The sequence below is a fragment of the Cricetulus griseus genome, chromosome X, assembly GCF_003668045.3.
Source record: "Cricetulus griseus strain 17A/GY chromosome X, alternate assembly CriGri-PICRH-1.0, whole genome shotgun sequence".
Taxonomy (NCBI): Eukaryota; Metazoa; Chordata; class Mammalia; order Rodentia; family Cricetidae; genus Cricetulus; species Cricetulus griseus.
Genome location: NC_048604.1, coordinates 108,840,942 through 108,862,946, shown reverse-complemented (window position 1 = coordinate 108,862,946; position 22,005 = coordinate 108,840,942). Strand labels below are relative to the sequence as shown.

General features: G+C 44.1%; 3 protein-coding genes and 1 pseudogene across 10 annotated transcripts in view; 2 read left to right on the top strand and 2 right to left on the bottom strand.

Moving 5' to 3' along the window:
- Pfkfb1 (6-phosphofructo-2-kinase/fructose-2,6-biphosphatase 1) overlaps positions 1-1,295 on the top strand; it is a 53,406-nt gene extending 52,111 nt beyond the window's left edge. For 5 of the 6 annotated variants that reach the window (XM_035449881.1, XM_027432032.2, XM_027432031.2 and 2 more), the window contains 2 exons: positions 564-628; positions 957-1,295. In XM_035449881.1, coding sequence (XP_035305772.1) covers positions 564-628; positions 957-1,016 — 125 coding nt within the window. In that variant the 3' untranslated portion in view covers positions 1,017-1,295. The remainder of the gene's footprint in view (positions 1-563; positions 629-956) is intronic. The other variant, XM_035449878.1, reaches the window with a different exon arrangement.
- A 1,601-nt stretch (positions 1,296-2,896) lies between these two features.
- Positions 2,897-11,950, bottom strand: Tro (trophinin). Of its 3 annotated transcripts, XM_035449875.1 has the most exons (17): positions 11,906-11,950; positions 10,481-11,635; positions 9,803-9,907; positions 9,634-9,697; positions 9,371-9,450; positions 8,819-8,910; positions 8,323-8,402; positions 8,186-8,228; positions 7,716-7,778; positions 7,140-7,254; positions 5,947-6,343; positions 5,000-5,646; positions 4,930-4,934; positions 4,402-4,760; positions 3,697-4,131; positions 3,127-3,606; positions 2,897-3,042 (listed from the first exon to the last, which is right to left on the bottom strand). In XM_035449875.1, the coding sequence occupies exons 1-17, from the start codon at positions 11,948-11,950 to the stop codon at positions 2,897-2,899; spliced, it is 4,311 nt and encodes a 1,436-aa protein (XP_035305766.1). The 3 variants fall into 3 exon arrangements, with proteins under 3 accessions (XP_035305766.1, XP_035305767.1, XP_035305768.1); XM_035449876.1 differs by lacking the exon at positions 10,481-11,635; XM_035449877.1 differs by lacking the exons at positions 3,127-3,606; positions 3,697-4,131; positions 4,402-4,760; positions 4,930-4,934; positions 5,000-5,646 and having other exon boundaries at positions 2,897-3,116; positions 5,820-6,045; positions 6,142-6,343.
- LOC113837568 lies at positions 7,461-7,555 on the bottom strand (annotated as a pseudogene).
- Positions 11,951-19,474: 7,524 nt separating the features above from the next.
- LOC100760278 (histone H3.3) lies at positions 19,475-20,148 on the top strand. Its single transcript, XM_027431989.1, is given in 4 exon segments — positions 19,475-19,521; positions 19,575-19,653; positions 19,656-19,948; positions 20,088-20,148. Coding segments are annotated over 4 exon segments (480 nt in total).
- The last annotated feature ends 1,857 nt before the right edge of the window (positions 20,149-22,005 follow it).

Sequence of the window (22,005 nt, the reverse complement as noted above, 5' to 3'; positions counted from 1 at the left end):
CTCTGTCAGTAATACATAGATCAGATCACTGTCTTATACGTCACAGGAGTTGGGGAGGTCGCAAAAATCATCTCCTCTCATTTCATTCCCCATGTACAAATGAGCAATTGAAGCTGAGCAAACAAACAGATGCAGATCTGGGAAGATGACTGTTGACTTCTGGGCTTTTGGTCCTGGAATCTCTCCCACACATCCTATAACTCATCTGAACTCCCCCCACTTTCAGAGGAGATATAATCTAGGGCAGTGGTTCTCAATCTTCCTAATGCTGACACCCTTTAATATAGTTCCTCATGTTGTGTTGACCCCCAACCATAGAATTATTTTCATTGTTACTTCATAACTGTAACTTTGCTACTGTTATGAATCATAATATAAATACCTGATATGCAGGATACTGATATGCAGCCCCCAAAAGGGTCACCATAAGTTGAGAACTGCTGATCTAGAGAGTATGGAGCTGGGGTGTGGGCAGTGATGATGGGAAAGGGGAAAATAATACCTTAGGAAAGACTTGGGCTTATCCTAAGTATTTATGGTCATATGAGTTGTTCTTTTCTGAGGCTGCAGAGTGGAGCCCATCTACCTGAATATAGAGGCTGTGAACACACACCGGGACAAGCCTGAGGTAGGTGGGGTGTTCTGTACCCAAGTTGGCTGTTAACAAGGTATACCCTAAAAGTACCCTCACATGGAAAAGCCATCTCCAGTCCCAGACAACCCAGTTGTTTCAAATCAACTAATATTCAGAAATGGCAAGACCCTATTCCAGGCCCATAGAGACTCAGGGCTGTGACGATTCCTGCTAAACAGGCCTCAGACTGATTCACCAGGCATGCCTAAGAAGAGGACAGGACACATGCCCTGCTCAAAGAGGGATGCCTAGCAGTGAGGACAAGAGGCAGGGCAAGGACTGGAACCCTATACTTCCTACTAACCCTGGGCTCTCTCCTTAGAATGTGGACATCACCCGTGAAGCTGAGGAAGCCCTGGACACTGTCCCTGCCCATTACTGAACACTTTACAAGTGACCAGATTGCCTCTGTCCTCGTTGCCTTCCTCCTGTAGGAACTGCTGCCCTTCTTCTCCCTAAGCAGACTCTGGCTGTAGCCTGAGAGTGTTCTACCTCCAGTGAAGAAGTCTGTAGCAGCTCCCAAACAAGTCTCAATTCCTAGCCAAAACTATAAAGTTCTTTTAAATAACTATTTTCTGATGAATAAAGACAGGTCTTCCTGCCTATAGGACAGGGAGAGGCTATAAGGCTTCTCCCATTGTTCTCAAGATCTTGATTCTAACCTTTCTCTGGTGCTGTTGGTGAAGAATGGGTGAGGACATCTGAGATTGAAGAGTCCTAGGGTAGGACTCTCAAAGATGGAAAAGATAGGTCCTTGTAAGTTCCCATTGGTTTTGTTCCTTGGTAGCCAAGGTACATGGGGACAGGATGTATTCATTATACTCAAAGAATCCAATACTTGGGCTTCAGTCTCCTCTAACTCTTGCTACTTTCCTGAGTAATTTCATTACCTATGCTAATGATGTTATCAACACCCTCACTTCTAGGGATATGACTCCCTCAATTTCATTGATTATCTGTTTTTGTTTGTGGCATCCTCTCTCTGGGTTAACTTATTGATTGGAAGCTTCCTGTTCATTTGAGTCTATATAATTTTATCATCCATAAGATTTTAGCAGTATGCCTCCACACGACAGGCATTCATGTAGTATTTCCTAAATGAACAGTATCTGCCCTTGTTCATCCATAAGTTCCTTTTGTGTCCCCACTACCTCCTAGTTCATTAGTCTCTCAATAGTCTTCTATCCCTAACCAACTTGGACCTACGTCTTCAGCAGCTATCCATACACTAACCATTATGAACCGGGTACTAATGTTCATATGATAAACAGGCTCATATAACCTTGCTGCCTTTGTTCCCTAGTCCTTTTATCACAACTACCCAGTAAAATCCAAGCCTTGAATCATCCACACCTTTTTTAAACTGGGATCTACTAGGGTTGTAGATCAGTACTTGGAATAAACTTGAAGTTTATTCACTTCTACAGATACCTGTGAACCCTGTTCCAAGTCAAGGTCACCATGTATTTTCTGGCACCCTGTCTCTTTCCACTGTCTCATACTACTTCAGTCAATACTTAACTCTTCCATATCAATCCCCTGCCTCTCAATTGCCTTTGATCCTACAGTCCATACTTATTTTTCTTTCTTATCCTGAAAATGTCCTCTTGCTCCTATGTCAACTCCTAGTTCTTTCCCTTATCCCTCTGTTCTTATACAACTACCCCACATTAGTGTGAAATTACTGCCCATAGCTCTTCTGTTTGCATTCTGCAATAGGCTTCCCCCTTCCATATCTTTGCTCAAGCTATTATCCCCTGACCTGTCTTTTAGCTGAAGCCACATAGACCCCCAAAAGCTAAGTTGAATTCTAGTTCTACAAACCCCAAATGCCCCAGCTAGCCATATCAAAAGATGGAATAAACTCAGATTCCTTTGGCAAATTTAATGTAACTCTGATACCAAAATACGACAACAACACAGGAAGCAAACACAAAGCAGGAACAGCAGATTTTTCATAGTGTTTCACTCAGCTAATGGGTAGTAGCTGCTTAGGTTGCTGTGTGGACAGATTCCAAAGCTGCACATTGGCTCCATGGGTAGTACTGCTGCGTTAGCATTATCTGTAAACGTGGGTAACAAACCTGAAAAACAAACAAAGCAAAATACCCAAAAACATGTTAGCACCAAGCCTATATCCTTTCTTGTCTTCATCTTCTCACACTGCCCTCCTATCTTAGGGTTTCTTCTAATATCTCCCAACTATCATAGCTATTCTCATGGATCCTGGCTATGGGAGTATTGCAGTTACCTGAAACTTCATTAGCCGTAAGAGAAGCCACAGGCACCGAGGTTAGTGCCTCCACCACCAAAGCCAGTGCCAGTGCTTGGTCCACCGCTGAATCCAGCACTGGAGTTCAGTCCACCACCAAAGCCAGCACTGCCGCTCAGTCCACCACCAAAGCCAGCTGCAGTGCTTGGTCCCCCGAAGCCACCTCCAGTGCTCGGTCCGCCGAAGCCAGCTCCTGTGCTTGGTCCACCACCAAAGCTACCAGTGCTTGGTCCATTGCAGAAGCCAGCACCAGTGCTTGGTCCACCACTAAAGCCAACAATAGAACTGGGTCCATTACTGAAGCTGGAGCCGGTGCTGGGTTCACCAGTAAAGCTACTGCTGGTGTTGGAATCACTGCCAAAGCCAATGATGGTATTCAGTCCTCTGTCAAAGCTGGCATTAGACCCATTGCCAAAGCCATCGCCAGTGCTGAGGCTTACACCAAAGCCTGCACCAGTGCCAAGTGTGCTGCCAAACCCATTATTGGCACTCAGGTCACCAGCAAAGCCATCATTAGTGACCAGTCCACCACCAAAGCCAGTGTTGCTGCCCAGTCCATCACCAAAGCCAGCATTAGTGCCCAGTCCACCACCAAAATCAGTGCTGGTGTTTAGTCCACCATCGAAGCCAGCACTGGTACCCAGTCCCCCACCAAAGTCAGCATTAGGACTTAGTCCACCACCAAAATCAGTGCTGGTGCCTAGTCCACCACCAAAGCCATTGCTGGTGCCCAGTCCACCATTGAAGCTAGCACTGGGGCCTAAGCTTCCTCCAAAGCCAGTGCTAGTACCTAGGCTGCTGCCAAAGCCAGCACTGGTGCCCAATCCATTTCCAAAGCCAGCATTGGTACTTAGCCCATTCCCAAAGCTGAAAATGGCACTGGTGCTGTGCCCCTCACTGTAATTGGCACTGGTAGCACCACTAAAGCAGGAGTTGGTGCTGGAAGAGCCTCCAAAACATAGGTTGGTGTTAGATGCACTGCCAAAACAGAGACTGTTGCTGGGTGCTCCACCAAAACAGAGATTAGTGCTGTGAGAACTACCAAAGCTGACACTGGTAGTAGGAGCACTGCCAAAGCTAATGCTGTTGCTGTGGGTACTACCAAAGTCAGTGGTGCTAAGTGCCCCACCGAAGCCAACACTGGTACTGAATGCACCACCAAAGTCGGGGTTGGTGCTGATTGCACCGCCAAAGCTGGCACTGGTACTAATGGCACCGCCAAAGCCAGCACTGTTATTGAGTCCACCACCAAAGCTGGCACTGGTGCTGATGGCACTGCCAAAGCCAGCACTGTTATTGAGTCCACCACCAAAGCTGGCACTAGTGCTGATGGCACCGCCAAAGCCAGCACTGTTATTGAGTCCACCACCAAAGGTGGCACTGGTGCTGATGGCACTGCCGAAGCCAGCACTATTATTAAGTGCCCCATCAAAGCTGGCACTGGTGCTGATGGCACTACCAAAGCCAGCATTATTACTGAGTGCACCATCAAAGCTGGCACTGGTGCTGATGGCACCGCCAAAGCCAGCACTACCATTGAGTGCGCCACCAAAGCTGGCACTGGTGCTGATAGCACCACCAAAGCCAGCACTGCCATTGAGTGCGCCACCAAAGCTGGCACTGGTGCTGATGGCACCGCCAAAGCCAGAACTGCCATTGAGTGCGCCACCAAAGCTGGCACTAGTGCTGATGGCACCGCCAAAGCCAGCACTGTTATTGAGTGCATTACCAAAGCTGGCACTGGTGCTGATGGCACCACCAAAGCCAGAACTGCCATTGAGTACGCTACCAAAGCTGGCACTGGTGCTGAGTGCATTGCCAAAGCCAGCACTGGTGCTGATTGCACCACCAAAGCTGGCACTGCTGTTGAGTGCACCACCAAAGCCGGTGCTGGTGTTTATGGCACCACCAAAGCTGGCACTGCTGTTGAGTGCACCACCAAAGCCGGTACTTATGGCACTGCCAAAGCTGGCACTGCTGTTGAGTGCATTGCCAAATCCAGCACTGGTGCTGATGGCACCACCAAAGCTGGTACTGCTGTTGAGTGCACCGCCAAAGCCTGCACTGGTGCCTGAAGAGCCACCAAAGCTGACACTCGTGCTTAGCGTGCCACCAAAGTCAGAGCTGGTGCTAGAAGAAGCACCAAAGGAAACACTGGTGCTGAGTGTACCACCAAAACCATTATTGGTGCTAGGAGAACCACCGAAGCAGATACTGGTACTGAGTGTGCCTCCAAAGCCGGCACCAGAGCAGGGAGAGCTACCAAAGCAGACACTGGTGCTAAGGGTGCCTCCAAAGCCAGTGGTGGTGCTAACTGCACCACTGAAGACAGTGCTTGTGGTAGGTGCACTGCCAAAGTTGGTGCTTGTGCTGAGTGCACCACTAAAGCCAGCTGCGGTACTGCTAAGTGTGCCTCCAAAGCCATTGAAACTGGCACTGGTACAAGGTGCACCACCAAAACTAATACTGGCTCCACCACTGAAACTGGTACTGGTGGAAGGAGAACCACCAAAGCTAATGCTGGATCCACCACTGAAACTACTGCTAATGCTGGGTGCACCACCAAAGCTAATGCTGGCTGTGCTGCTGAAACTAGTGTTAGTGCTGGGTGCACCACCAAAGCTAATGGTGGCTGTGCTGCTGAAACTAGTACTAGTGTTAGGTGCACCACCAAAGCTGATGCTGGCTCCACTGCTGAAACTAGTGCTGGTGCTGGATGCGCTGCCAAAGCTAATGCTTGCTGTGTTGCAGAAAGTGGCACTAGTACTGGGTGTACCACTGAAGCTAATGCTGGCTCCACCACTGAAACTAGTGCTACTGTTGGATGTGTCACCAAAGCTAATGCTCGCTGCACTGCTGAAGTTGGCAGAGGTGTTGGGTGCACTACCAAAGGTAATGCCATTTCTGCCACCAAAGCCACCATTGGAGTTGGGTATGCCACCAAAGCCACCATTGGAGTTGGGTATGCCACCAAAGCCACCATTGGAGTTGGGTATGCCACCAAAGCCACCATTGGAGTTGGGTATGCCACCAAAGCCACCATTGGAGTTGGGCATGCCACCAAAGCCTCCACTGGGGTTGGTTATACCACCAAAGCTAATATTGGCACCATCACTGAAGCTATTTCTGGTACTAGGTCCTTGGTTGAAGTTGAGATTGTTGGTAGAATCTGCATTTTCTTGGGCTCTGGAATCAATTTCAAAGGAAAATCTGTTCCAGGCCTGAGCATCGTCACCCAACTCTTCCCTTGTTAAACAGTCAATATCCATGTCATCCCAATTCCAGGGCCCAGCCACAGCTTCCTCTCCAATCCCCATTTGGGCTCTTGCCTCAGCCCTGGCCTCAGCCTCAGCCACAGCCACAGCTGCAGCCTGAACATCCATCTCTACTGCCTCCCGGTACTGAGCAGCCCAGTCTTTAGGATCTTTCTTCTGTACCTAAAATGGAAATTATAATTATTATAAGAAAGAGAGCCCTTTGAGTTATATGTGAAGCATCCATTTATGGGATCCACAGAAAACTAATAGTGGAAAAAAAAATCTAGAGTTCTTTCTAATGAGTCAGTCTTAATATCAAACTTCAGCTCTGATAACTTAAGCATCCAAGTTATGTCCTTAGACAAGTTGCTTTATATCACTGAGCCTAAATAGCCCCATTTGTAATACAGGAAATGATAAGAAACTAAGTATTTTTGGACTGAGTGTATTTCCCCAGAATTCTTATGTTGAAAACCCAACTCCGAATCATGACTGTATTTACAGACAGGGTCTTTTATGGCTATAACTTAAGAGAAATGAGTGAGGCCTTGATCAAATAAGATTAATGCCCTTATAAGAAGACATGAAAATGAACTCAGGCTTGCTTTATGCTATGTGAAGATGCAGAAAAGTTAGCATCCGTAAGTCAGAAAGAGCCCACACCAGAAACTGACCATATTAGATGGTGATCTAGGGTTTTTATCTCCAGAACTATGAGTGTATCAATTTATGTATCTTAAGCCATCCAGTAATTAATAATATTTTATAATGGCAGCCTGAACTGACTGAAAAATTTAAAAATTAAGTAGACAACAAAAGATATACATCTTGCAGCATATATCTAGGACACTAATGAGGCTTTATATATTTATATACAAACCATATGCTGCCCCATTCCTGTCTATCACTACACACAGTCTGCCTCAGCCTGGAGCATCCCATTCCCTTAAGGTGCCAAGATCAGGAAGTTCATTACCTTGCATGCAAATTTCAGGACTTTCATCTTGCTAGTCTCATGGTAAGACCGCAGGCCCCAGAAGAATTCATATTCAGGTGGTCTGCTGTTGGGGACCCTCTTGTATTCCAGATACCTTGAAGAAAGGAAATGAAAATTGTTTCTAAACAAGCAAAACTATTGTTTAACCACTAGGCCTCAGATGAAGCAATTTCTCTAAACAAACACCTGGAGAAAAAATTTCCATGCCCTTCAGACCCAGACTCACTTCCATGGAAACATGTTTCCATGCAAACCCATGGTGATACATATACAGAACATTATGCCCCACAGAACACGGATGTGTTTTGGTCCCCTATGAAGACTAACCCCAGATTCCTTTTGGGTGTGCTATTAATAGACCAGCCATTTTGGGGGCCCTGCTCTGAGTACACCCCATTGCAAGGGTCCCAATGGGGCTTGGTCACAAGAATTTTAGATAGGACTTGGTCTAGGTCGCAGGAAGTCCACCTGTCTATAAAGGCACTAAGTATTTTTGAACCAGATCACCACACCCAGAGCAGTTCAGAGGTACACAAAGCCTTGAACACCACTTACTTTTGCTTCACAAATTCATCTGTGATGAGTTTTCTCACTTCTCCAAAAAGTGAATGTCTTACCCTAGCAAAGAAAAAAAAATAATCAGTGAATACAGACCAGAACTACCCAGATGAAGGCAGAGGTATTTCCCAACATGGAACAGATTCTATAGCCAATGAGGCAGTCTCAACGAAGTGAAGACAGTAGTGAGCATATGGCCACTAGAAGAAAACAGTGGAGGCCAGATGGCTCTTTGTCAGGGATGCCTGCAGGTCCACCTTACAACTCATCTCAGAACAGACAGAAGACATAAAGGAGAAAAGAAGCAGAGTTCAGAAACATTGTCATTCATCCAGGTAAGAAATCTCCCATCCCCACCCCCACCCCACACATGCTCCATCAGACCACCAGGCTGATGCAATCCTGGGACCGTCCTCTCTTGCCAAAAGACAACATGGACAGCAAGCGCTGAGAGAGCCCAATCATACCCAGGGCGCAGCCCCAACTTGCGCAGCACCTCCCAGATGACAGCTGCAAGAGGGGGCAAGAAGGAGACAAAGACAGAAAATGAGCACCTGGAATTCAGACAACAGCCACCTATTCAACTGCATGCCCAGCCACTCACCCTCACTGGCCTTGTTGCCATTCATGAAAATGACACTCAGAATCACCATGAGGAGACCCAGCTTAGGTGTGTCCTTGGTCCTAAGGCAGAGAAAATTTATGTTCATGAGCCATCATCTATATAGCACAGCTCAATAGACCAGCCTCACCTAGATTCCTCAGATACAGAGAATTTGGCCTACTCTGTGGTCCCAGCTATCCATGACCTAAGGCAGCTGCTTTCCATCTTCCTTCCACATCCAGGCCAGGCACTCAGTAGAAGAGACAAGTGACAACAATCCAATTTCCTGGGAGCTTGTTAGAGCAAGCAAACCTGACAGCAGGAATGCCCCAGTCCAGGCTCTGAAACCCTTCTGTCAGTTATAATCTGGCACCACTACTGCTCACAGGGATCCAGCCATGTGTGGGAGCTGGGACACAGGTGTTTAGACCCTCTTTCCTGAGCTTCTAAGAGAAAGCAAAAAGCCCCTTCCCACCCTAGCACTTCCCCAGCTTACGTTCCCAGTATGCCTGCAGAGGACTCCTGAGTGCTGATAAGAATATACAAGCTACTTTGCTTATCAATTTCCTTCAGATTGACTCGAAACATCTGCCAAGTAAAAGAATAGCCTGTGAGATTGCAAAGATATATCTTAGGTATCAAGTAACATGTTGGGCATTCTGCAGAAAAGCAAGCAAAGGTTTTGTGTGAGAGAGAAAATGCATATAAAATATATAGTTCAGTACCAAGCACACATTAAACATGTAACAAACTTAAGACAGTCATCCATAGCATCTTTGTGACCATTGAGCATCTGCAATACCTGAGACAGTGTAGCCAGCAGCAGACAGAAGCTAGGACTAAGCTGTGCAGCTTTAGTACTCTCTGTGTTTCCACCACTGACTTGTTGTGTGATCAGTGGCTGCCCCTCCCCATGCCACTGTGTGCTCATCTGCACAGTGATGGGAATGTATTTGGTCTCTGTGCTTCTCACCAGGAGGGTGATCCTATACCTTTCTTCTGTTTAAGGTTTCCCCAGTGCACCCATCCCCCAGGGCTGCCCCTTCACCTTCTCCAGAGCATAGCTTGCTCGTTCAATGATCTCTGGGAAATACTCATCATATTCTTGGATGACATCCTTCAGCATGTCTACAAGAAAGAGGAAACAGAAGATGCTAAACTGTACAGAGGCCAGATGATTTCGATATTTTACCAGCCCTGTGTGGTCAGGGTAGCAATGGTGAAATATGAGTGTGGCAGCTGAGGCAGTATGAGTAAACAGATACCCACAGGCCATGGGGAAAAAGTAGTGAAAAAGCTTGAGAAGGCTACCTGAGCGCTTGATGGGGATCTTTGTCTGGTCCTTAACCAACAGGTATTTCACCAACTTATTTGCCTAAAAGAAGAACAGTTAGGGAGGAATCAATAGTGGCAAAACATGTGGGAGAATGCCAGAGAAGAAGAGGAAGAAAAATAGGACCTGAGCAGATTGGATTCTTACCCTTTCCTGCAAAATGGCCACATCTCTAGGTGGTGGAGGCCTTCGGCCCCATGGGATCCGCCTGTAATTACTCCCAGTTCTTTCTTCTCCATTGGGATGCTTAGACTTCATCAATGAAAAGAAAAAAATGTCTGGAGTTACGAAATGAAAGAGATTGCTGTTTCTTCCACAAAGTTCCATAGATTTAGTGGGCCTAGACTCTCCCTTACAGAGGGGTGTGGCCCTCTCACAGGCTACCTTGATTCCCAGGCTTTTCTATCACTGGTTTCTAGGCAACCGTTTATTTCACCTCCAAGGGCACAAGCCAAGCAAAGATATGGCCTGGGGGTTTTCCCTTTTCTTTGGCTACCACCAGTTTTCTTATCTGTAAAGCTGGGACTTAATAGTCCCCAGTTAGTAAGAGTTCTTTTCAAGAAATCCACATACAACCTGAGTAAATGTATGACACAAAATCTGGCACATGGTTAAATATTATGTAAATTCCAAGTGAGTTACAAATAGGTCTTGACTGAGTAAATACACAAATGTGTTTCCCTACCAATCTGTAAACTACTAGTGGACACAAAAGTATCACATTCTTCACAGCATATCCTATAGCCTATATGAACACAGGTGAACAACCTAGTATAGGAAGGAGAAAGCAGAATAAAAAGTTAAGGATAATGTCACAGATCTCACCTTCCGGTTCCTCTTGCCCCGGGTTCTGGTTGTGGGTTCTAAACTCAACTGAGCCAGATAGTCATCTGCCAAGGCCTGGACAGCAGCAGCAACCTGAGTCTCAAGGGCACTTATGCTGGCCTGAGGGGTAGCCATCTTGGCCTGAGCTCCTTGGTCAGTGATTTGAGCCTGGCTTTCTTGAGCCCGAGTCTTAGTGGCAGCCTTTCGAGCCCTAGACCCTCTCCTGATCCGTACGGTGACTGATAGGGCATGGTTTGTGACCATTTGGATGGCAGGTGGAGCCTCAGAGAGCTCAGAAGCAGAATTTGGGCCTTTATTGGCAACCTTCTTTCCCTTGGGCTTTTTGGGCCTTAGACCTACAGTTGAGGCCTCAATCTGTCTGCTAGATCCCTCCAGGGCATTTGAGGACTCTACATATTCAGTGTCAGTATTTGTGGTCTTAGCAGTTGTCCTTTTAGCTTTGGAAGTTTTCTTGGCTCGGATAGTGGCTGCTGTGGCCTGGATACTAGCTGTCTCCTTAGCAGTTTGGCCTTGGGTAGTGGCTGTGTGGGTGGCAGTCGAAGCCAGTGAGATCTCCGTGGCACTAGGTATGGTCTTATTGGCAGCTTTCTTTGCCTTAGGAGCTTTCTTGGGTTTGCTGACAGCTATCAAGGCCAGGGAATTAGCTGATTCATTGGCAATTGGAGACTGGATAGTTGGTGAAGTAACTGGTAGGTTTAGGGCCTTCAAGGGTGACTTGAGCTGTGTAGTGACATCCTCAGTGCCATTTAGGGATAACTTGGGAGTAACTCTCTTTGTCTTGGCTTTCTTGGTCTGAGCAGTAACTGAAGCCTGGATATTGGCTGCCTCAGTAGTACTAGAAGCCTGGCTGATCTGGGTGAACATTGGTAGGTTTAAAGCCTGCAGAGTTACTTTAGGCTTGTTGCCAGCAATGTCATTGGCAGGTGGGACGGGAGGGGGAGTGGGTGTGGTCTTAGTAATAGCTTTAATAGAAGTCTTCTTGGTCTTGCTTTTCTTAGACCGGCTGGCAATAGGTGTGTCCTTGGATGTCGACAACAGGGTACGCATCAGCAGGACGTTGTCCTTCTCTGTGGTCTCAGTCTGTACATCTGAAGAGAAAGGAAGCCCTAGGCTCCCAGGGGGAGGCAGAGGGCCCTACATACTTAGGATTATGACCCTATGGGCCATCTAGCCTCCCTACAACCACCCCTCTCTCCACTGACCTCCCCACCTGAGCAATTAGGTTGAAAGGGGTGGGGAAACAAGGAGGGAGCAGGAAATTCAGGTAAATTTCTCTCTTCCCAGCCCCATTCAAAGTCAGGTTAGGCGAGGAATTGTGGAACTACACAGTGGTAGTGGACTACAGAGTGGTAAGTGAATTCAGGGTAGGGCAAATGGCCTAGTAAGAATGCAGAGAGGTCTCACCTGGAATGTGGGCATTCGATAACCATAGTCATTTCTTCTATCCATCTTCTTGAGAGGCTAACAGCTGAGCCTGAAAGAAATAGGGCTGAGTTAGAGGAAAATAAGGGAGCAGGAAGATTCATCAGAAGTCTTGCTAAATCTGAAGGGTGAAAGAATTTACCTTATTTTGGACCCCAAACCTTTTTGGGTTTGCCTATCTAGAAGCTCAGGGCATCTGGTTTCTGAGCTGCAGCATCTTTCATTTCCAAGATGGCAAATCAGTTTCACGACCTACACCTAAACACCCTCTATCACACCGCAACCTGACAACGCGCATGCGCACAGATCACACACACACACACACACACACACACACACACACACACACACACACACATGCGCGCACTATCACAGGTTTCCTAAATGAGCCTGGTCCTCAGAGCCCTTAGTACGCATGCGCTTTGGTGGACAGGACCATCTCTAACCATCTCATTTCCACTTATGTCTCCCTCCCCCTCTGAGCTACAAAACATCTCGGTCCCACCCGCTGCGCCCTCCTAACTACACCATCTCTCTGTCCACCCTTTCCCCTCAGAATGGCTCAGGCTCCGCAGGCCCGCTTCGCGCCGCCCCCGCTTCCCCCTCCCCCAGCAGTCCTCCCCCCATTCCTTTGCGGCCGCGCCGCCTGTCAGCCACTCACCCTCGCTGTGGTTCCGCAGTCCTCCCGCACCTCCCACCCCTCCGCAAGCCCCCTCCCCCGCGCCGCAGTCGCCTCCGCCGACACTGCCCCCCCACCTCGATCCACGTCTGCAAGGGCCCAGCCCCGCCCTTTCTGCAACATGGATACCCCACCCCCAAATCCAGCAGGGATACCCCTTCTGGATTCCCAGCTCCTAACCCTACTAGGTCATCCCCCTCTTTCAAACCAGTGCTAACCGGATCCTAGCCCGCCCTTTCTCCCTTCCAAGCCTGGTCCTTTGGCCATTTAAAAAGGATTCTGTCGCTCCTTTCTTGCTCCCGATGAGATCCATCCTCTCCGTAGCCCAAAGGGGGTCCAACCCCCTTTCTTCAGCTTAATCCGAGTCCTTAATTCCCTCTCTTACCTCCTCCTGAACTCGGTCCACCTCCTTTTTTGCTACAGCCAGAATGATTTCTCAATGTTTCCTTTCCACAACCCCAAACAGGTCTGCATCCCTTCTTTCCATCCCCAAACTGTGTCCAGACCTTCCCATAGCCCAGAAATCCCGCCCCCGCTTCCCCCCCCATGAGAATTGGGTCCAGGCACCACTAAACCCACAACATCGAAGCCTCTAGATCCCAAACCCCAGCAGGTTTTCTTCAAATCTTAATGTTGTATGAAGCCAGTCACCCTGAAGCTGCAGCCTTTAAGCTCCTACAGGGTCTTTACCAAAGCTAGCCACCTCAGCTCACCTCACCCTCCTGAGTCCAGAGGACGTCTGCTCTCTCCAAGCCTCTGCTCAGGTCTGAGCTGGTTACCCCCCCTCCCCGCCTGGCCGGAAGTGGTCCTGCCTCTTTCCGCCTCCAGAGGGGGGTCTCCGTCCCTACCGGCCCGCCCCACCCCCTCCCTGCTTAACGACTTCCCGATCTCCTCAGTGCAGCTCCTCTTTTCTGTTTACTACCTCTTGTTCAGCATCACACCTATTCTCCATTTCATTTCTCTGTTCCCCATTCTGTGTCCCTGTTTCCATTTGATTTTTCTGTTTCTCCTGAAGATAATGGCTTCAGAGCTCCCACGCCTGTCCCGACAACAATAATTACATGGCGTGAGAGGATTATGTCGCATTCATTGCTGACTTTCAAATATGACCAGATTAAGATATTTAAAGTCTCTAAACATAAAGGTGCTCCCAAATAATTCATATACATACATAATGTAATAAATATATAAATTATATATTTCATGCATATTTTTAAAGTAGATGTAAGAAAAATCAATTAGGGCCAGTCAGGTGGTTCAGCGGATAAAAGCACTTACTAAGCCTGAGGACTTGAATTCTATTCCCTGAACCCACATGGCGGAGGGAGAAAACCTTACTCTCACAGGTTGTCCTCACAGTTCTCCGTGCACACGAACACATACGCTCATGCACGCACACACACACTCTGTATTACAAATAAAAATGCAACAAAACCCCCTGGCTGTTTCATTTTATCTCAAAATACTTGCATTGATGCTTTTTTTAAAACAAAATATTGGGAAAATATTAGAGTGGGCATTTACCAAAGCAATGATGTAATTCCAGAACTACTTAGGAGGAAGATGTGGAAGAATCTTGAGTTCAAGTACAGCTTTCTACAATGAGACTATTTATAAATTATATACATAAATGGATGTATACACATAACACATATACACATACATTTGTATTATATAGACACATACAAATATACATGAATGTCTTTTTTCCTCATGTTCTTCTTTTACTGATGCACTGAACATGATTTAGGTTAGCTCTTGTGATATACTGCACTCTACTCCCCAGTGCAAGAAACATTTTGTGGCATTCACTTTTTCATTCAATTATGTCAAAGTGAGTAGAGATCATTATGTCAGATAAAATATTAAGTCAAGAACTACAATGACAACATTATAAAAAGAATGACATTATAGACTGTACCCAGTGGCCCATACCATTAATTCCAGTACTCAGAGGCAGACAGGCAGATCTCTGTGATTTCAGAGCCTAGCCAGGCCTACATAGTGACATCTTCTATCAAAAACAGCAAAAGACAATTAACAGACAATTCACAAGGATCACATAAAAATTACAAATATATGTGAATTCAACTTTGAAGCACCTGGATATATGAAACAATGTTAATAATGAATGGAGGGATAGAGTTCAATAAAAGAATAGTAAAGAACTTCAATACCCATCTTCTAACAATGTAGGGATTACCTGGATGGAAAATCAGTAAAGAAAAGATGGACTTAAATTTCATTTTAGGCTAAATGAATTTAGCAGACCTCTACAGAACATTCCAACCAACAGCTGCAGAATACACATTCTTATCAAATATACATGCAGCATTCTCCAGCATAAATCCTAAGTAGGTCCACAAAACAAATCTTAACAAATCTAAGGAGAGAATATTTGTCAAAACACATAGAACTGTACATCACAAAATGTGAACTTTATTATATACAACAAAATTAGTCACAGCATACAGTGATCCCTTGGTGCATACTTTAGATCCCTAAAGTCTGTGACAAGTAAATCTAAAATTATTACATAAGTATCCTGCAATTACACATTTTATGATGAAAATTGAAAAAAAGAACTGAAGACTGAAAGTACCTAAGTAATGTTGCAAAAGGTGAAAAAAATGAAACCATTTACCTTAATATATTTGGACACCTGGTTGACTGGAAACTATAAAAATGAGGGCAAAGGAACCCCTATTAATATACTGTCCTCTAAGTGTTACATTTCTTTCTTTGTTGGTTTTTTTTTTTTTTGCTTTTTTGTTCTTTTGTTGAAAATAGTTTTTTTCCCACACAATAAATCCTGATAATTTCCCCTCCCTCTATGCAGTTCCTCCTGGCATTCCCTTCCCTCCAGATCCACCCCCTTTCTGTCTCTCATTACAAAAGAATGGGCTTCTAAGAGATAACAACCAAAGATAGCAAATGAAACATAACAAGATAAAACAAAAAATAATCACACTGAAGCTGGCCACAGCAAGCCAACAAAAGCACAAGACTCCCAATTGCAGATACACGAACCAGCCACTCCTTCACACACTCAGGAGTCGCATAAAAATACTAAAAGTGATAATATATACACAGAGGACCTGGTGTAGAGCCATGTAGGATCTAGGCTTGCTGCTTCAGTCTCTCTGAGTTCATATGCACCTTGCTTAGTTGATTCAGAGGACCTTGTTCTACTGGTGTCCTCCATCCCCTGTGGCTCATTACAATCTTTAACCTTCTCTTCCATGGAATTCCCTGAGCTCTGAAGAAAGGAATATGATAGAGCATCCAACTTAGACTCTCTGTATAATGTCTGCATCTGTTCCCATCTGCTTCCAGAGGAAGTCTCTCTTATGATGACTGGATAAGCTACTATCTATGAGTATAGCAGAATATCATTAGGGATCATTTCATTAATTTTCTTGACCAGTAGTGTTTGGTTTTTCCCTGGGTCTTTGGACTATCTAGTCTCTGGTTCTTGGTTACCCAAGCAGTGTTGTCTGTGAGTTCCTTCTCATGAAGTATACCTTAGATCAAATCAGATATTGGGTGGTTACTACCACAAGTTTTGTGCTACCATTACCCTAGCATATTTTCCGGGAAGGACAGATTATAGGTCAAAGGTTTTGTGTCTGAGTTGGTGTCCACGTTTCTATTTTGGTAGCCTGCAGAGTACCTTCCCACACCTAGGAGACTAGAACATAGAGGTGAGGGCTTCATGTATTATATGCCAGCTCAACATCTCCATGTTCAGTGAGATGTATTTGTGCTGTCGTCAGCAATGGAGTCCCGCTGTTAGTTTGCAGAGAGCAACCCCTTGTCTTAACAACAGCCTGGGTTGTTTGGGAATTTCCATGGAACCCCTTTGGCCAACAACTCAACTGACTGCAGACTAGTCCTGCCACTGGAAGCCCCACCTGGCTACAGAAGATGGTAGGTTGAGATTCTGTATCCCCATTACTAGGAGTCCTTATTAGGACCATCTTCATAGATTTGAGGAAGTTTCCAACACACTAGGTTTCCACAATACCCCCTAAATCCCCCCTCAGTTCCAGCTGGCTCTTCCCACACTCTCCCCCTCCATGCCATCCACCCTATCTGTCACTCCTGTCCCCATCTGCCCCCAATTTTCCCATAAAATCTATTGCTCTGTCCCAGGGAGATCCTTGCATCACCCCTAGACCCATCATTGTTACCTAACCTCTCTGAGTATATAGATTGTAGCTTGGTTATCATTTACTTAACAGCTAATATCCACTTATAAGTAAGTACATACCGTATTTATCTTTCTGGGTCTCAGTTACCTCATTCAGGATGATTCTACTTCCATCCATTTACCTGAAACTTTCATGATATCACTTTTTAAAAGCTGAGTAATACTTCATAACGTAAATGTATCACATTTTTTATCCATTCTTCTGTTGAGGGGACATTAAGTTGTTTCCAGTTTCTGACCAGTATGAATTAAGCCAGAATGAAAATAGTTGAGTAAGTGTCTTTGCGGTAGGGTGGAGTGTCCTTTGGGTATATACCTAGGAGTGGTATAGCTGTGTCTTGAGGTAGATCAATTTTCAACTTTCTGAGGAACCACTGCATAGATTTCCATAGTGGCTTTACAAGTGGAAGAGTGTTTCCCTTGCTCCACGTCCTTGCCAACTTAAGCTGTTATGCATTCTGTTTATCTTAGCCACTCTGACAGATGAAATTTGAGTTGTTTTGATTTGAATGTCCCTGATGGATAAGGATGTTGAACATTTCTATAAGTGCTTCTCACCCATTTGAGATTCCTCTATTAAATTTCTCTTTTTAGGTCTATACCACATTTTTACTTGGGTTATCTGTCCCCTATTTTAAATTGGATTATTTGTGTTTTTTATATCTAGTTTCTTGAGTTCTGCTTGTATTTTGGATATTAGTTTCCTCTATTGGAAGTGGAGTTTGTAAAAAAATCTTTTCTCATTCTGTAGGCTGCTGTTTTGTCCAAATGATATTTACCTTTGCCATGCAGAAACTTCTTAGTTTCATGAGTTTCACTTATTAGTTGTTGATCTTAGTGCCTGTGCTAATGGTGTTCTGTTAAGAAAGTCTTATACTATGCCAAATAATGCAAGGCCATTTCCCAGTTTCTCTTTTAACCGGTTCAGTGTATCTGGTTTTATGTTGAAATCTCTGGCCCAGATGGACTTGAATTTTGTGCAGGGTGATAAATATGGATCTATTTGCATTCTTCTACATTCAGACATCCAGTTTGACCAGAACCATTTATTGAAGATGCTGTGGTTTTTTCCAGTGTGTGTTTCTGGATTGTATATCAAAAGTCAGGTGTCAATATATGTGGATTTATGCCTGTCTGGGTCTTCAATTTGATCCCATTGATCAACATGTCTGTTTTTATGCCAATATCATGCTGTTTTTATTACTATATCCCTGTAGTAAAACTTGAAATCAGGGATAGTGATACCTCTGGAAATTCTTGTATTGTTCAGAATTTTTTTAGCTATCTTGGGCATTTTGTTTTTCCATATGGAACTGAGGATTGTCCTTCCAAGTTCTGCAAAGAATTGTGTTGGTATTTTGATAGGAACTGCATTGAATCTATAGATTGCTTTTGGTAGGATGGCTATTTTTACTATGCTAATCCTACTGATCCATGAGCAAGTGAGGTCTTTCATCTTCTGAAATCTTCTTCAATTTCTTCAAAGGCTTGAAGTTTTTAATCATAAAAGTCCTTCACTTGCTTGGCTAGAGTTGCCCCAGGATACTTTTTATTATAGGGGGCTTTTGTGAAAGATTTTGTTTCCCTGATTTCTTTCTCACCCTGTTAATCATTTGTATATAGGAGAGCTACTGATATTTTTGAGTTAATCTTGTATCCAGTCTCTTTTCTGAAAGTACTTATCAGCTGTAGGAGTTACCTGGTAGAGTTTTTAGGGTCACTTATGTATATTATCTGCAAATCAAAATACTTTTATTTCTTCCTTTCCAGTTTGTACACCCTTGATCTCCTTCGGTTGTCTTATTGCTCTAGCTAAAATTTCAAGTATTATGTTGAATGGAGTGAGTGGACAAGCCTGTCTTGCCCCTGATTTTAGTGGCAATACTTTGAGTTTCTCTTCATTTAATTTGATGTTGATGATGGGTTTGCTTAAATAGCCTTTATTAGGTTGAGGTATGTCCCTTGTATCCCTAATCTCTCCAGGACTTTTTTTCATGAAAGGGTGTTAAATGCTGTCAAAGGCTTTTTTAGCATGTAATGAGTTTTCTGTTTCAGTTTGATTATATGGTGTATTATATTAACTGATTTTCTTATATTGTACCATCCCTGCATCTCTGGGATGAAGCCTGCTTGATCACGGTGGATGATCTCTTGAATGAGTTCTTGGATTCTGGTTGCAAGTACTGTATTGCATATTTTTGCATCTGTGTTAATGAGGAAAATTGGTCTGTAAATAATCTTTCTTTCGTTGAGTCTTTATGTGGTTTGGGTATCAGTGAGAACGTGGCCTCATAAAATGAATTGAGCAATGTTCCTTCTATTTCTGTTTTATGGAATAGTTTGAGGAGTGTTGGCCTTAAGTCTTCTTTGAAAGTCTTGTAGAATTTTGCCATAAAACTATCTGTCTGTGGGCTTTTTGGTTGGAAGACTTTTAATGACTGCTTGTGTTTCACTAGGGATTATAAGTCTCTTTAAATTATCTGATCTTGATTTAACTTTGGTAAGTTGTATATATCAAGAAAATCACGAGCGCAGAGCTGTTTGGTCGTTTGTTGGAGGAAGATCTTCCTTCCACTTGGTGATTGCGCTGTTGTTCGAGCGCTAACAGCGGCGCAGTGTCCCAGCAAGGGCCTCAGACTTCAGCTTTGGATGAAAGAAAATGGCCCCAACAAAGCAGACCATTAGGAAGTCCACGGGTGGGAAAGCTCCCTCTTGACCCCCCCACTCCCCCCCCACCCACCCCCACCCCACCCCCTGCACCCCCGCAAACAGCTGGCCACCAAAGCAGCCAGGAAAAGCGCGCCCTCTACCTGCGGGGTGAAGAAACCTCACTGCTACACAGGCCCGGGACCGTGGCTCTAAGAGAGATCCATCGTTACCAGAAGTCGACTGAGCTGCTCATCCAGAAGCTGCCTTTCCAGAGGTTGGTGAGGGAGATGGCCCAGGTTTTCAAAACCGACTTGAGGTTTCGGGGTGCAGCCACTGGTGCCCTTCAGGAGGCCAGTGAAGCGTACCTGGTGGGGTTGTTTGAAGACACCAATCTGTGTGCCATCCATGCCAAGAGAGTCACCATCATGCCCAAAGACATCCAGTTGGCTTGCTGGATACGGGGGGGGGGGGAGCTTAAGTCAAGGCAATTTTTATGGCATTTTGTGATAAATTCTGTGAAATACTTTGGTTTAATTTGTGACTTTTTTGTAAGAAATTGTTTATAATATGTTGCTTAATATAATATATAACATTATAATATGTTACTTAAGTCATTCCATCAGGATGAATGGGAAGAGTGACTGTGCAGACCTCAGTGACATGAGTACTGCGGCTCAGGAGTGACAAGTTGCTGATATGCAGAAGGGATGGGTGATAGTACTTGCTTCTCGAGATGCATGTTTCTGTATGTTAATGACTTGTTGGGTAGCTATTAAGGTACTAGAACTGATAAATGTACAGGGTCCCTTTGCAATAAAACTGGTTATGACTTGATCCAAGTGTTTAACAATACATCACTGTGGTAGAATGTGGGCTTTTTCAAAGGTTGAAGATACAAGTTTTAACAGTGTAACAGTTTCCTTAAAAAAAAGAAGAAAGAAAAAAAAACAGAAAGTAAAGGTGGCAGCTATAGAATAAATACACTATGTTCATTTATAATAGCTATTTTATATATTGCAGTGTTCAACAGTTTAAATTAAATGTTTTACATTCACAAGTGGTAGGGAGTCTTGTCATTAATGTGTGTGTAATTTAGTACAGTTGGTGTTTCCTGACTGGACTGCAGTTGTTTTTAACAATGTAGAAAAATGCTATGCGTGTGTATGAAACCTTGCAGAAGTCCTCATTCTACCACATGTTAACCCTCTTGTTGATGACACATACACTAACGGGGATTTTATTTATAAGGGCTCTGGAATAAAATAACAAGTTATTCACACCAGCATCACCTGTTACTGATCTAGTTAGTGCAGTTTTTCATTGTGTTGTTCGGTCTTATGCCTAGATTGAGTTCAGTTTGTTTATTTTTTAATATTCAAGGGGAAAACAGTACAAGGTTTGTTTTTTCTTTGTGGAGTCTAAACATGGGGGTGAGAGTACAGCTTCAGCTACTGCACCTCTGCTAATGAAGATGGGTTAGGTTACACCTCGTTACTGTCCTGGCAAAATCCCTTTTATAGAGATGGCCTTCAAGTGGTTTCTAAAAGTATCCTATTGAAGTTTCTAGGTCAGTTATGTATGTTGACTAAATTTACAAATAAACTTGTTTATTCAATGAAAAAAAAATAAAGAAAATCACCTGTATTGTTTTAGATTTTCCAGTTTGTTGGAGAACAGTTTTTTAAGGTGTGTGTGTCATTTTGATTCTTTGGATTTCCTCGGTATATGTTGTCATGCTCCCTTTTCATTTCTGGTTTTGTTAACATAGATATTCTCTCTGTCTTTTAGTTAGTTTGCATAAGGGTTTATCTTGTTGATTTCTCAAAGAACTAACTCTTTGTTTCATTGATTCTTTCTATTGTTTTCTTTGTTTCCATTTTATCTATTTCAGCCTTGAGTTTGGTCATTTCTTGCCATCTACTCCTCTTGGGTGTGTTTGATTCCTTTTGTTCTAGAGCTTTCAGGAGTGCTGTTAACTGGCTAGTAGGAGATCGCTCCAATTTTTTTTTAATGTACCCACTTAGTGCTATGAAGTTCCTTCTTAGCATTGTTTTCTTTGTGTCCCATAAGTTTGGGTATGCTGTGTATTTATTTTCATTGAATTCTCAACAGTCTTATTTCTTTTTTTATTTCTGTCTTGACCAATTTTTATTCAGTAGAGAGTTGCTTGGTTTCCATGAGTTTGTATGCTTTCTGTTGTTTCTGTTGCTGATATCCAGCTTTAATCTGTGGTGGTCAGACAGAATACAGGGAGTTACTTCAATTTTCTTGTATCTGTTGAGACTAGTTTTGTGTCTGAGTATGTGGTCAATTTTGAATAAAGTTCTGTGTGGTGCTAAGAAGGTGTATTATTTTGTGTTTGCATAAAATGTCCTATAAATATCTGCTAAGTCCATTTGTTTTATAATATTTGTTACATCAAGTGCTTCTCTGTTTTTGTCTGGATGACCTGTCCACTGGTGAGAGTGGTGTATTTAAGTCCCTCTGTATCAGTGTGTAAGGGTCAATATGTGATTTAAGCTGTATTAGTGTTTCTTTTGC

Coding starts and splice junctions, on each gene's coding strand:
- Tro (XM_035449875.1), bottom strand. CDS start 11,950: ATGGATAGAAGAAATGACTATGGTTATCGAATGCCCACATTCCAG. Junction 9,908..10,480: donor GGGGCAAGAGGAACCGGAAG/GTGAGATCTGTG, acceptor TCATTGATGAAG/TCTAAGCATCCCAATGGAGA. Junction 7,255..7,715: donor GATGAATTTGTGAAGCAAAA/GTAAGTGGTGTT, acceptor CCTTTCTTCAAG/GTATCTGGAATACAAGAGGG.